Source organism: Muscardinus avellanarius (assembly GCF_963383645.1).
Source record: "Muscardinus avellanarius genome assembly, chromosome: 6".
In the NCBI taxonomy this organism is placed as follows: Eukaryota; Metazoa; Chordata; class Mammalia; order Rodentia; family Gliridae; genus Muscardinus; species Muscardinus avellanarius.
In genome coordinates this window covers 83,325,555-83,340,814 of record NC_137791.1, presented here as the reverse complement: position 1 = coordinate 83,340,814, position 15,260 = coordinate 83,325,555, and the positions used below count along the sequence as shown (strand labels likewise).

The window sequence follows — 15,260 nt, the reverse complement described above, 5'->3', positions numbered from 1 at the left end:
ACCTCAAATCAATTTTAAATATCTGTAAGGTATTATATGACTTCTTTATGAGTTATAAGTTGTCATAGGGTAATAGATTTTGAATGTGATAGAGGAATTGGTTAAGAATGAAGAATGAAAAAATGCTGTTTATATTTAGGAAAGCAGACTAACATAAGGAAGAGTATAGAAAACATTGAGGGAAGGTTTAGGTGTTGAATAGGGATACACTTTAAAAATTCGAAGAACAAACAGCAATGAATATGAATAGTGAGGACTAGTCTAAACTTTTACTATAGGATAATAAAGAACTATGAAGATAATGGGTCATGATAGCATAGAAATAATGTAAGTTTGTTGATTTAATAGTCAATAGCTACATGCAGAAAATACTCATCGAAACATTAGTTTCTATAAGGAATATTTGAAGCCATCTAAATTTTTTTTGAGTATAAATTTGGATAAGCAAATGGTTTGTCACCACCAGGCATGGTGGCTCACACTTGTAATCCCTGCGCTTGGGAGGTGGAGACAGGAGGATCCTGTAGGTTCAAAGCCAGCCATGCTACCTTTAAGAGACCCTGTTTCCAAATAAAAACAAAAAAATTGCTCTGGGAGTGTAGCCCAGAGGTAGAAGACCCCAGGGTTCCATCTCCAGTACCACCAAAAAAAATTTTTTTTTTGTCTCTTAAATATAATATACAGAAATAATTGTTTCTATAACAAAATAGAAAGATAAAACATTCAAAATATTAGAAATACAGTTTTGGAATGTCGTGTTGGGTTGGTAGGCAACTCTTACTCCTAGGGTTTAAAAATACATATTTTATGAGAAATAAAGGTTGCAATTATAAAGTTTAAAAGTCTGGTGACAGTTTTTAAGGAAAAAAACTGGTGTGATGAGTTTTTAGAAGAGACACATTTTTTATTACTAGCTATTTTGCTAACTTGTTTGAAATTTATGTAACAGCAGAAGACATTTTAAGAACAATCGAAATTGTTCACACTACTAAAATAGGATGTACAATTCTGAGCAGAAAGTTTGGGGCTTTTAGTGGTTTTAAGTTCTGGGGGGGGAACTTGATATTTATAACATTGATATATCTTGGTATAAGTCACATTTTCTTTTTTTTTGTTGTTGTTTTGTTTTTGTGGTTCTGGAGTTTGAACCCAGAAACACTGCCACCGAGCTATAGCCCTCGGCCTTTTTTTTTTTTTTTTAAACTTATTTTTATTGGTGTATTGTAATCATATATCACATTGGAATACAAGGCTTGAGAGTATATACAAGCACACAACCTCACTGGCTCAAGCAGTGGCCTTGCCTCATGAGAGGCCCCGATTCTGGACTCGCTCGCCCCCAAACCAGCCTAGCCTCAAGGCAGGTTCTGTCCCAGCCTTGCTGACTCTGGCACCAGCCTAACCCTTCAGCAGGCTCCGATCCCAGCCTCGGAGGCCCCAGCACCAGCCTTGCCTCACTGCAGGTTCCGATCCTGGCTTCGCTGGCCCCAGCACCGGCCTAACCCCTCGGCAGGCTCCGATCCCGGCCTCGGAGGCCTCAGTAGTGGCCTTGCCTCATGGAAGGCTCCAATGTCGGCCGCTGGCCCCAGCACCGGCCTTTTTTTCTTTTGAAACCAGTCTTGACAAGTTACTGCACTCTGGTCTGAAGCCTGTGCAATCTTTCTGTTTCGGCCTCCTAAGTACTGGGATTACAAGGCATGAACCATTGGCTCAGCATTTAATTTTTTTATATAAAATGAGAATTATACTTTCAGAACTAAAAGGATTAAACTTTCATAAAAGTAAATGCTAGGGCTTTACCATCAATAATAATAATTGCTATTAATATTTTTTTCAGATATAGTAGTTATTAGACTTATTGAAGCACATTTTAGATTCAATAGTAATTTGACTTAAGGTTCTTTAGGTGTGGTTTCTGGGCCACTTGTATCAGTAACATCTGATTGTTAAAATAATGAATTCTGAGGCCTACCCTAAATTTTTTGAATACTTAAGGGTTTCATTCTTTTTTTTTTTTTTTTTTTTTTTTTCGGGTCTGGGGATGGAACCCAGGGGCATTTGACCTCCGAGCTATAGCCCCTGCCCTATTTTTTATTCTTTATTTTGAAACCGGGGCTCACTGAGTTACAGAGGGCCTCACTAAGTAGCTGAGGCTGTCTGCGAACCACGATCCTCCAGGTCTCAGCCTCCGAATGCTGGGATTACAAGCGTGCGCCACCACGCCCGGCAGTTTCATTCTTTTAGTTACATGGAAGTTTGAAACAAGATAGAATGCATGTTAGCAAAGAAAGGAAGTCATACAAAGTCATTGCCTGGAAATTGCTAAATATAAAGCCATAATTTATTAAATGTTATTCATCCAGAATTAAATTTATTGACTGCCTTTTATTCACTCATATCTATTTCATATAATCCATTTCTTGTTTCTTTTGGCTACTCCATTATTTTCGTAAAAAAAAAAATTAATATTAAAACCATTGTCCAGCATATAAGAGAAAACTTCACAGTGTTATGTTCTTTTTTTGTTGTTAAATTTGCCCCATTTGCAGTATGGCTTAGTTCTGAGGGATCCTCCTATGTTCTCTGGAGCATTCACAGTAAAGTCATACCTGTAAGCCTTCATTTCTCTGCTCAAAATGTTTAACTGTTAGATTGCCTGTTCTTTAACTGTGGTACCAAGAAGAAAGAATAAAGGATGATGCCTTACTAGACCATGAGCCCTGTGGTTTCTCTTAACTTATTCTGAGACTTGTTTTGCCTAAGGCATCACAGTTTTCTGCATTGTCCTGGCTAAGATTGATTATTTTGTCCAAACAATGATTTACTTTATAAAATGAAGACACTTAGACTTAAAAAAGAGAACCCTAGGTATGGTGGCACATACCTATAATTTTAGGGCTCAGGAAGCTGAGACAGGAGGAACAAGTTTGACTCAGTAACTTAGCAATACCCTATGTCAAAATTAAAGAGGGCTGGGGGCTGCAGCTCAGTGGTGTAATGCCCCCTGGGTTTAGTTACCAGTACCAAGAAAAATAAGAGTGCAAGGGTATAAACCCTGAATTGTATTGTTTCTTGAACCCGTGGTCTTAAGCACTCTACAAATGATCCTCAACTTAACAATGGCTTGACTTTTTTGACTTTAAAGACATATGAAAGTGATACACATTCAAAAGAAACTACAAATTTTGATCTTTTCCCAGGCTAGTGATAGGTGTTGAGGACAGTGAGCTATAGCTCCCAGTAAGCGGTGTTATCATGAGGGTAAACACATACCCTACATTGTACTATGTTACTAAGCTATGATGGTTTGATAGGCTGGATATATTATAGTTTTTTCTTGTTATTTTCAACAATAGATTTATTGGGATATAAAACTATTAAGTCATGAAGCATTTGTATTATTATTCGTGTTTGTTCCCCTTTTTTTCTTTTTTGAGAAAACTTTAGAGAATAGGAGGCTAGTCTCTGATGGGTTCTCTAAGGAATAATATGCCCTACCAGTATAAGTTATTTTTAAATTTTAGTCATATATAAATTACAACATAGTGGGATTCACTACTGAAATAGTAAAAGGCTCTTAAGGTACTCTACAAAAGAATATAATTGATACTACTTTGCATTTAGGCGTGAATTACCCTTCACTAAGTCGGCTCATCTCACCAATCCTTGGAATGAACATAAGCCAGTAAAGATCGGACGTGATGGACAGGTTTGTTGTTTTGATTGATCTTTCAAAAACACTTAACTTTATACTGGACGTGGTGGTTCACAGCTTTATTTTCCAGTACTTGGGTTCAGGGCCAGACTCAATAACTTTAGGAAACTTTAAAAATAGCATCGAGTTGGAATGTCCCTTAGTTCAATCCCTAGTACCCAAACAACACATACATTTATTCAACTGCTCTAGAAAATCTCTCTCTTTTTTTTTTTTGGTGGTACTTAGGGTGGAACCCAGGGGCTTTCTACCTCCGGCCTATACTCCCAGACCTATTTATTTTTTATTTATTTATTTTTTGGGGTACTAGGAGTGGAACCCAGAGGCTTTCTACCTCTGGGCTATACTCCCAGACCTTTTTTTTTTTTTTAATATTTTATTTGGAAACAGGGTCTCACTAAGTTGCTGAAAGCCTCACTGAGTAGTTGAGGCTGGCTTCGAACCTGTGCAATCTTCCTGTCTCAGCCTCCCAAGCGCAGGGATTACAAGCGTGCGCCACCACGCCCGGCTTCCTATTTATTTTTTATTTGGAAACATGGTCTCACTAAGTTGCTGAGAGCCTCACTAAGTTGCTGAGACTGGCTTCGAATCTGAACCTGTGCAATTCTGCTGTCTCAGCCTCCCAAGTATGGAGATTACAAGCGTGCACCACCATGCCTGGCATTGACAGGCATTTAAAAACCATGTTTCTCTTGTCTTAGCCTCCCAAATGCTGGGATTACAAGTGTGAGTCACCACGTCTGGCTTCTGTGGTATTTTGATTAATAAAATTAAAGGGGAAATTGGTTAAAGAGAAATAGCCTGATTTTAAGTAGGGTTTTTTTTTTTTTTTTTTTTTTTTCCCTTGCGGTACTGGGGATGGAAGCCAAGTGCATTCTACCTCTGAGCTATACTCCTAGCCCTTTTTTTTTTTTTTTTTTTTTGTTATTTTGAAACAGGGTCTCACTTGAGTTTCAAAGGGCCTCACTAAGTAATACTTGAGGCTGTCTTTTAACTGAGATTCTCCTGTCTCAGCCTCTCAATTGCTGGGATTACAAGTGTGCACCACTATACCTGGCAAGTAGCTTTCATATTATCATTATTTAATAAATACTGTACCTGGGAATAATTTTTAGAATTGCCAATTAGCATTTTTGCTGATGTTTTCTGATTAAAAAGTAGCATTCCGAAAAGATGCACACCACAACCACAGTGCGCACACACAGACACTGAGGTTTTAAAGTCTGCAAATGAAATTATATATAGTAATATACAATTATAACACTATATAATTATATATAGTGTTTAAAGTAAATCCAACCTTTGATCATTATAGATCTCACATATGATTGTGAACCATAAATAATATTACTGTTTTCATTTCTTAAAAGTGAGAATGTTGACCTGGGAGTGGTGGCATGTGCTTGTAATCCCCACGCTTGGTTGGCAGAGACTGGAGGATCACTCAGGTTCGAAGCCAGCCTTGCTGTCTTAAGAGACCCTGTTTCCAAATAAAAATATAAAATAGGCCTTAGAGTGTAGCCTGGAGGTAGAAGGGTTTCCAGGAACCCCAGTACCACCATAAAAAAAAAAAAAGTGAGAATGTTGGTAACTAAAAGACTAAATTTTCTAAAGATTATGGGCTATTCTGCCTTTGTAGTTACTCTGATGTATTTCAGTACATTTAGTGGTTTATAATTATGAAATCTGTTGGTGCAGACACATATTTTTCCTCCACTGTATTAAGATAGATTATTCTTACCTGGTATTTTTGTATTTTGTACAAAGAAATGTTTCTTTGATTTTAGAAGGTGACTGCTAGTTTTAAGCAACTGCACTTGTGTATTTAACTGGAAATTCTATTTTCAATTCTTAGATATCAGAGAAATACAAGGTTTTGAAAATATTGTTCTGTCATTTTTTTATAAATTGCTACTTTCCTATTCTAGGAAATTGAACTTCAATGTGGAACCCAGCTTTGTCTTCTATTTCCCCCTGATGAAAGTATTGACTTGTATCAGGTCATTCATAAAATGCGTCACAAGAGAAGAATGCATTCTCAGCCCAGATCAAGAGGACGTCCATCCCGTCGAGAACCAGTCCGGGATGTGGGAAGGTTAGAAACGTTCTTTGGACTGATAATAGGCACATTTATCAGGATAACATGATGGAGGAATGTGATTCGTCAAAAGTGTGTCCTGCGGTAAAGAAGAAAAAGAAAATCCTCAAATCAAGCTGCATGGACTAGTTTGTGGCTTCATTGAGGATTTCACATTGTCACCTTGGTCTCAGTGATTTTCAAGAGGAAAATGGGGATCTTTCCTTATGCAGAAAAAAATATTTGCTAAAGAGTGATGGCCAGTTTAGATTAGTTTCTCATAATAAAGTATACATGTGAATGAGGTAGGCCTTTTTTGCTAACAACAGGCTAGAAAGGAGGAAGAGGAGGAAGTCTATTTGCAAAAATTGTTAATATTTTGTAAAAAGCCTTTTCTTTCAGGTGTGTCTCTGGATAAACCTTATCAGATATGGGACTTTTATAAAGGATCACTAATATTTTTGCAGAAGATGACGCCTCATTTAGAGGATAAAATATTTTAAGTTATTTTGATATTCAAGAGGAGCATTATTGGGACTGTTTGAAATTTTGTCACCGTGATCTATTAACCCCATTGCCAGATATTCTCTAACATGTACCCAGTGAATTCACACATCTTGCTGAGCTTCTGAAACCAATAGGTTCTTTCCAAAGGGGATCAAGTGGCCCTGGGAGACCCGGCAACAAACCAAAACGAAGGGCTGTTGCTGTGTCTATTTACAACTTTTCCAGATGCTGGCAGTACCTGTGGACTTAAAGTGTTTTTAGAGGATCGCCATGGTTATTGATCACTACCTTATGAACTAAACAGCATTTTCCAGGAAAAGGGGGTTTAACTTGTTACAGAATTGGAGAGAAGTCTTTGCAAAGGACTGATTTAAGCCCTTCTACCCATCACCTTCCCCTGTATAGATTTGCATACAGCTAAATCTAAAATATTCTGCTACAGACTATTGGATGTGTGGTTGATGGGATGAAACCTTTGGTTAAGTTTCCTTTTGGTGGAAACATCCTGTGGTAGGTACAGATAATACAACAAGAGCCCCATTCCTTTGAGCCTAACAAGGACACTGTCGAGTAGGTAGGAGGAAACCTGGCAGAGCCCCTTACTTTTGGCCTAAAAGGACTGAGCACCAAGATGTCTTTTGAAGTTTTAATCTAAGAGATTTCCAGTGCAATACAGTATATGCAAGTGAAGTTTTTACCTCAGTTTTGCAATGGACTGCAAACTATACTTATTACACCACTACACCTTCTCTCAAGCCTGCCAGGGCCTCCATTTATGTATGTGGCTTACAGCTTAAAGTCAGTAGTTGGACTACTCTATGAACTCTTACTATCATGTTTTATACCGGTCGTAAATGCACTCCCCAAACTACAAGAAAGCGGTATGTTTATTTTTTATAAACCAGCTTTTAATTTTCATAGTGCTATTTATTGTAGATGCAACTGTTTTACTCTGTTGGGGGGGATTTGGGTTATTGCACTTGGCAGTTTGAGTGAACTAATGTTAACAAAAATTTATAAAAGCAGTCAGTATTCAGAGAAATAGATATACTATTGGTGCTAGGTTACTGCATTTTTTATTTGACATTAAGTTTAAAAAGATATATTTTCTAAATATTTTGGACTTTTTGTTAAGCTCTTTATTAAATGCTAAGTATATTGAAGTGTATTTTATGATGTGTTACATTAACCATCAAGATTTATGAAGATAATAAAGAGCAATCCTCTGCAAACAGTAACATATTTCCAGCTAAAGAATTCACTTTGAATTAGTTTTATGAAGTCTGTTAAAACTCATGGCCTATTACTTATACATTTATAAAAGACAATTTTATTATAAAGCATTGTCTCTGGAAAGAAATTCCCACAAGTTCTTAATGTTAAGTATAGAAGGAATAATTGCTATTAAGAAATCAGTTTTGCAAAATATTAAGATTTTTAAACTCTTCTGTAAATTAGTTCTTGTTAAACATCAAACTGTATGAATATTTGAAAAGCATAATTTTGTGCAGAGGAAGAATATGAAATTCTTAATCTTGCCTAGACTTAATCTAAAATGACATTAATAAGCTTGATTATATAGATTTTAGAGTTACTTATTGTATAATAATGATATGATTTCCCCCCCTCTTTTTCACCTGAATGGTGATATTATTTGGGAAGGGGTTTAATTGTTAAACTGGATATTTTGACTTGTTTTGACTACAAAATGTGATTTACATGTTTTGATCAGATTACTCTTTGCAGTTGTCTCATCGTAGCATGAGATTGCAGAGAATACCTACTTCCAGCAGTACGTTTAAGGTTTGGTTTATTGGTATTTGAGAAATTAAAACCTAGGAGTTTAAAGATAATTTCCTGACTAAAAATTAACGTGTTAATTTAAAGAACTTAATGAGCTATTCTTTGTGTTGATCTCTGTCAAAAACTCTTGCTTTGCTATTTGTTCGCCAGCAGTTTTTGGTTTAATTTCTAATGTGTCTAATTTGTGTAGGCGTCGACCAGAAGATTATGATATTCATAACAGCAGAAAGAAACCAAGGATTGACTATCCCCCTGAGTTTCACCAGAGACCAGGTTAATATTTTATAATCCTGCAGATATTTGATTTAAAATTATTAAACCATCTATCACAGTCTTTTGGGTTTAAAAGTGAAGAAAATTTAGATCATGACTACTTAAACCTTAGGAAATTATTAATAGTTCTCATTACTAAATCTTGCCCTACATTGTTGTTTACAATCAATTCCAGTGTGAGTCATCTTCATATATTAATTACTTGAAATTGCTAATTTTGCAAAAATAGAAATTTATCTGCACATGTGTTCAAGATGAAATGCAGTGAGGCAGAAACAGTGACTTTATCCTTTATTATGCTGTTTATTCCATGTGATATTTAGTCTTTCATGTGTTGAATAGCTTTAATTGGAAACAAATAAATTATGGTATGTTTTTTAAAATAAAAAACTTCATTATTTTGCAAAGGAAGGAAAATACTTGGTTTGCAATGTAAATGTAGCTTTTCAATTAGTCTGTTCCTCAGTGGAATTGAAGATAAGCTATATTTAAGAAAGGTTTTATTTATAACACAATGATACACTTATAAAACTGTTGAAAATTGGTGTTAGTGATCATTATAGTACTTATAAAACAAGTGAATTGATATAAGAATCATTCTTTGTTAAAATGTGAGATTGTGTTGGCTATTGCATGTAGGTTTTCCTCAGTATTATGGACACTCAAATACTTTACACTTTATTTTGTTGGATTCTTAAAGAAGGGTGGGGGGTAATATTTCTCTTGTGGTTCATTTAAAATGTATACATCTTCATTTTTGCAACTTTTGCAATTTGTTTTCCTTCCCTTTGAGTTTGTACTTTTAAAACTTAGCAAGGTCTGCAATACTCAAGGTGGAAGGTAAACATGTGTTTTAAGGAGATCTTCAGTATCCTCAAGATAGATTCTCTGCTCTTTACTTCCTTATGGTACACAATGAAGAAATTTTCTGTGTAATAAGATTTGAGCCATGAACTTATAAGATGCACATGTAGTTTGCAAATCTGTGGTATATCACTCAGTTATTTAGTTACTTCCTAGATTATCATGTTATTTAAGAAGAAAATTTGGGTGGGATGTAGCTCAGTGGCAAAGCTCCTGCTTTGCAGGTGTGGCGCTCTGGGTTTGATTCCTGGTTCCAAAAAAGACAAAAAAAAAAAATTTTGAACTTAGAATAATAATAGTAGCAACACTTAAAAGTGCATATTTCATGGAAAGAAAACAGATGGTGAGGAAGATTTAATTAAAATGCCATAACACAGTATAAATTTGATTTACTAAAATGCTTGATGTTTGAACAGGGTATTTAAAGGATCCACGATACCAGGAAGTAGACAGGTAAGTTGGGTTCACTCTTGCTTAGCTTTGAATTACATTCTTAGAACTAGTTTATGAATTACCTGAATTTAGTTTTACAAATCTTATTCCCAACAGACGATTTTCAGGAGTTCGCCGAGATGTGTTTTTAAATGGGGTAAGCATTAAATTTTATATATCTAATGTAGATAAAACAAGGGTCTGATTTATTTTGTCCTTGTTTTTATTTGTTATTGACATATCATCTTTTATTTTAGTCCTACAATGATTATGTGAGGGAATTTCATAACATGGGACCACCACCACCGTGGCAAGGAATGGTTTGTATTCTTAAGTTTTTACTTCATCTGTAGTTCCTACTATTATGAATACTTAGAAATATGATTACAGTTACTCGTTGAGGGACTTAATGGAAACTGGGCATGGTGGCACACACTTGTAATTCCAGTACTTGGGAGGCTGAGACAGGAGGATTGCAGTTCTTGGACAACTTCAGCTACCTAGTGAGGCCCTCGACAACTTAGACCCTATTTCAAAATAAAAAATAGGGTTGGGGTCGTGGCTTGTAGGTAGAATGTCCTGGGGTTCCATACCCACTACTGCAAAAAAAAAAGAGAGAGAGAGAGAGAGAGAGAGAGAGAGAGAGAGAGAGAGAGAGAGAGACTTAATGGTGCTAAGTAACTACATACTATTTTTTAAAATTAAAGACTAATAAGTAATTTGCTTTGTGTTAACAGGCTTAGTTGAGATAGTATAATAGTACATTGCACTAGTGATTAGTTGGTACAAGCTCTGCTTGAGTTCATATGCATTCTTTTTCCAGCTGTGACCTGGAACAAGTCTCATAATATATCTTTTCCTTTTAGATAAAATTCAGTGGGAATTTATTTGCTCATTCTTTGGTTCATCAAACATTTAGTAATTTATGCAAGTCAGTGTGCTTGCTTTGTATATACAGTAGTAAATGAAATAGACACTATGCCTGTCCTTGTATAGTTTAATATTTAATGGAATAGTGTAAGCTTTATAGGATTATTAAAAACAAATTTACAAAAGACATCTAAAGGTTAGCAAATGCCAGATCTAATACTCAGTAAATTTAGTTCTCAGTTTACAATAAGGTTAAGTCTTGATAATTCCAAATTTTTAAATTTTTTTACTTTTAAGAGAACCGAATAGCTGGGTGTGGTGGCACACACTTGTAATCCCAGCATTTGAGAGGCTGAGACAGGAGGATAGTGGTTCGCAGACAGCCTCAGCTACTTAGGCCCTATGCAACTTAGACCCTGTTTCAAAATAAAGAATTAAAAAAAAAAAAAAAAGTAGGGCAGGGGGTGTAGCTCAGAGGTCGAATGCCCTTGGGTTCCATCTCCAGACCCACAAAAAAATTTAAAAAAACAAACCTGAATATTCATTTTTCATAAGTATATTTTAAGATACTAAAGATAGCTGAAATTTTAATTTTCAAAAAATAAAGATGTCATAATTGTAGTAATTTCTTTCCTCTTATTTGAAATGTTTTATTTTGTGATCGTTCATCTAACTTTTATCTTAGCAGTTTTATACTGCTGTGTACAAATAGATGATGAATTATGAGACTTTCCATCTGAGTCTATAAGATATTTGAAATATTTAAATATGAACTTAACACCAGTTGTTAAAATAATCTTTAGTTTGCCCTTTATTCATTTTATAATGTCATTGAAAGTTTTATCTGCTCCATTTTTGGGGGTGGGTGGGTGTGGGTATTTATACATATTAGTTAGCTAGATTATTCTGGAATCAGGATGCTTGCTGTTCTGTTGTTCTTGTGCCCCTTAACAAGCACAAATATTTGAATATTTAAATATGAACGTAACACCAGTTGTTAAAATAATCTTTAGTTTGCCCTTTATTCATTTTATAATGTCATTGAAAGTTTTATCTGCTTCATTTTTGGGGGTGGGTGGGCGTGGGTATTTATACATATTAGTTAGCTAGATTATTGATTCTGGAATCAGGATGCTTGCTGTTCTGTTCTTGTGCCCCTTAACAAGCACCTTGATTGTGGACAGCTTGGTGATTCGTTTTTTCTTTCTTTATTTTTATTTTTATTTATTTTTGTGTGTGTGTGTGTGTGTGTGTGTGTGTTTTACTTGGGATAAAACTCAGGGGCATTGTACCTCCCAAGCTATAACCCCAGCCCTATTTTTTAGTCTTTTTAATTTTTGAAACAGGGTCTCACTGAGTAGCAAAGGGCCTTGCTAAGTAGCTGAGGCTATCTGCCAACTGCTATTCTCCAGTCTCCACCTTGCAAATGCTGGGATTACGAGCATGCACCACCCCCGCCCGACATTTTTTCACTTTTTAAACCAGTAATTAGTACCTATTTTACAGATTTGTTTTGAGAATTAAATGAGACATTAAATAAGTATAAACTGCTTAGGAACTCAGTGTCAGTTTCTTGGTAGTAAGCATCATGTGTTTTTCTGTAGAATTTGACACAAGTAGAAAAATGAACACATTAGATCTTAGAAGTTGTATTACTATAGTTTTTAACAAATATTTTGTTTTCAACATAGAAGTAAGGATATTTTGAAGAATCATAATGCCTTCCCAGTAAATAGCTACTACAGAAGACTGAATTGGTGGTGGTGGTGATTTGGAAGGAAATTCTAAGAATGGCTTGTTTGCAAAGATATTTGGTTTTCCTTTTCAGCCTCCATACCCAGGAATGGAACAGCCTCCACACCATCCTTACTATCAGCACCATGCTCCACCTCCTCAAGCTCATCCCCCTTACTCAGGACATCACCCAGTACCACATGAAGCAAGATACAGAGATAAACGAGTAGTAAGTGCACAAAAATGTGAAGGTGTGATGATACTTAGAATTAGTGTAGATCATTAAAATATGGTGTTTCCAGGTGACAATTTGATATTCTTTCTTCAGACTCTTTTGGAGTAATTGAGAAATTTTTATTAAAAATAGCCTGTCATACCTTTGGATTATTTATTAGATAGTATCTACAATATTTTTTTTTCTGTGCTGAAATCTTAAAGCTATGTAATTAATATTGCCAGTAGATATTTGTAAGCTTCTTTGTGAATTTTTACTTAATCTTAACAGATGATATCTAATCTGTCATTTTTAATTTTGCCAAATTTTGTTAAAACTAGTGACTGAAATGTTTCACCTCACCTCTTTATCTGTGATTTTTATGATGCTAGCAAGCATCAACTGGATGTTACAGAATAGTTGCCTGTTAATAAATGGTTGTTATAAATACTTGACATGATTGATTTAATTTAAAAACTTTTAACCTTATAAAATGGAATGAATGAAAAGCTATCTTTAGTTTTGCAATTTCTAGGATTATATTAAGCTAGAGGTGTTGAATTTGCTGCTTTTTTTTTTTTTTTTTTTTTTGCGGTACTGAGGATGGACCCAGGGGCGTTTTACCTCCCAAGTTATACCCCCAGCCCTATTTTATTATTATTATTATTATTATTATTATTATTATTATTATTATTATTATTATTATTTATTTTGAAACAGGGTCGCACTGAGTTACAGAGGGCCTCACTAAGTAGCTGAGGCTGTCCTCGAATCGCAGTCCTCTGTCTCAGCCTCCCAAATGCTGGGATTACAAGTGTGCGTCACAGTGTCCAGCTTGAATATTGGCTTTTTAAATGCTTCTTTCTCCCCTAGTAGTACTTCAATTTAAAAGAAAGGAAACTACTTGCTGGAAACATACCCACTTGAATATACATATGATAGTCTTGGTAGTATTGTTTAAGATGGACACAAAAGATGGTATTTCCTCTCTAGTCTGTCTTTTGAGATCTTTTTGTGTATTGTAATTTCTTTCTTGTCCTCTAGACTAGTAATTCTTCAAAATGAAATCATTCTATGACCTCTTATGTTGTATAAACCAATTTGAGAATCATAATTAATAGACTAAGTTGTGATAGGACTTTTTCAGACATAAAGGAAAGAAATATATAGCTTCTGTATGATGAAATCTTAGTTGATTGAATAGGTTGTGATGTTTTAAGAATCACAGATGACAACTTGATTCTTAAAATAGGAGGTCTTTTTAAGATTGTTTTACTTTAGTACAGCTGTTCTTTTTAACAAGTTCTATTTATGGACTTTTATTAGTAATTTTTTGGTTAATTCATAAGTATATATATTCCATGCTTTTAACATTCACATATATATGAAAGATAGTATGAAATTGTGTTTTGAAGCTTACGTTTTGTTTATTTACGCTGACTGAAAATCAAATTCAGGAAGAAAAGGTAAGCTGAGTACTCAGAGTAAAAAGCTTAGACTAGAGCAGGGGAAGCTAATAATTTTCCCTTGTGTTAGTTATTTGCTCATCTTAGCCTTTCTTGTCCTCTTTATTTTTCACTGCATTGTTAACTGTAAAGAACAGAGCTCATAGTCTTGCTGAAGTGCATTTTTTAAGTAGTAGATCAAATTAATAATTTGATTTGGAAGAAAATTTGAAGCATAAGATTCACCTGAAGTGGGTAGAGTTTGCTGTATTACGTAGTTACGGAAGGTAAAAGGGGTTATTGGCTGTTGCATAAAAACATTATGTTTAGCACAATTGACAGCATTGTAGGCACAGTGGTTGATTATGACTACTTAATTACTGGGGCCTAAAGCTCATTAAAGGGATTAAATGGAAAAGTCATTAAATAGGAAGCTGCACAAAGAGATCTGAAAATAGTCTGATGGAGATGTTTGATCAGTGAGACACAAAATACTTTTTTCTAAACTATGTCAAAATTATGTTCTGTGAATTAACTTATTATTGTACTTTTCTAATTTCTACCTTTCTACCATACCTCATATATGTCATTTAGACTTTTGGCATATCTAATCCATTTCTTCCCTTTTCTAGCATGATTATGATATGAGGGTGGATGACTTCCTTCGTCGCACACAAGCTGTTGTCAGTGGTCGGAGAAGTAGACCCCGTGAAAGAGATCGGGAGAGAGAGCGAGACCGCCCTAGAGATAACAGAAGAGACAGAGAACGAGATAGAGGACGGGATCGAGAAAGAGAAAGAGAGCGATTATGTGACCGGGACAGAGACCGAGGGGAGAGAGGTCGTTATCGAAGATAATATGCTTTTGGAAGTACTGATTGAAGAAAAAAAAATATTGTATTTTTTTTGTGTGTTTACAAGTAGTAAATTTATTTTCAGCTGTCTCCTTAAATGTTCATTGCGTAGAAGAATTTATTATTACCCCCATTGTTCCAAGCATGCAGTATATTAAGAACTGGAAAAACTCAAATCCGCCAAATATGCACAGTTGACAGTTGACACTTCTGTTGGAGCAGAATGGAACAGTCCAAGAATGTAGATATTGATTCACTCTTCAAAAATGTTCATCTTACAGCTTGTTCATCCTAGAATTATTTTTTGTTCTTTCAAATCTTTATTGGTAACTGCCATGGTATTTTCCTTTGATGTGTTTCTACACGTAGTTACACACGGTTCAGTGAAAATAATGCTGCTATCAAGTATGCAAAATTAAAGTATGATGGTTTGAGTATATGGCAGTGTTATAGCAACCTGTTGATTTCTCTTC

The 15,260-nt window shown here is 35.1% G+C and overlaps 1 protein-coding gene across 3 annotated transcripts in view; it reads left to right on the top strand.

Moving 5' to 3' along the window:
• Nucleotides 1-14,791, top strand: part of YTHDC1 (YTH N6-methyladenosine RNA binding protein C1) — a gene marked incomplete at both ends in the record, with an annotated part of 34,037 nt that extends 19,246 nt beyond the window's left edge. For 2 of the 3 annotated variants that reach the window (XM_080697913.1, XM_080697912.1), the window contains 8 exons: nt 3,625-3,709; nt 5,644-5,810; nt 8,293-8,375; nt 9,656-9,692; nt 9,789-9,828; nt 9,929-9,991; nt 12,370-12,504; nt 14,567-14,791. In XM_080697913.1, coding sequence (XP_080554039.1) covers nt 3,625-3,709; nt 5,644-5,810; nt 8,293-8,375; nt 9,656-9,692; nt 9,789-9,828; nt 9,929-9,991; nt 12,370-12,504; nt 14,567-14,791 — 835 coding nt within the window. Of the gene's footprint in view, nt 1-3,624; nt 3,710-5,643; nt 5,811-8,292; nt 8,376-9,655; nt 9,693-9,764; nt 9,829-9,928; nt 9,992-12,369; nt 12,505-14,566 lie in introns of all 3 variants that reach the window. The other variant, XM_080697911.1, reaches the window with a different exon arrangement.
• Nucleotides 14,792-15,260: the final 469 nt, after the last annotated feature.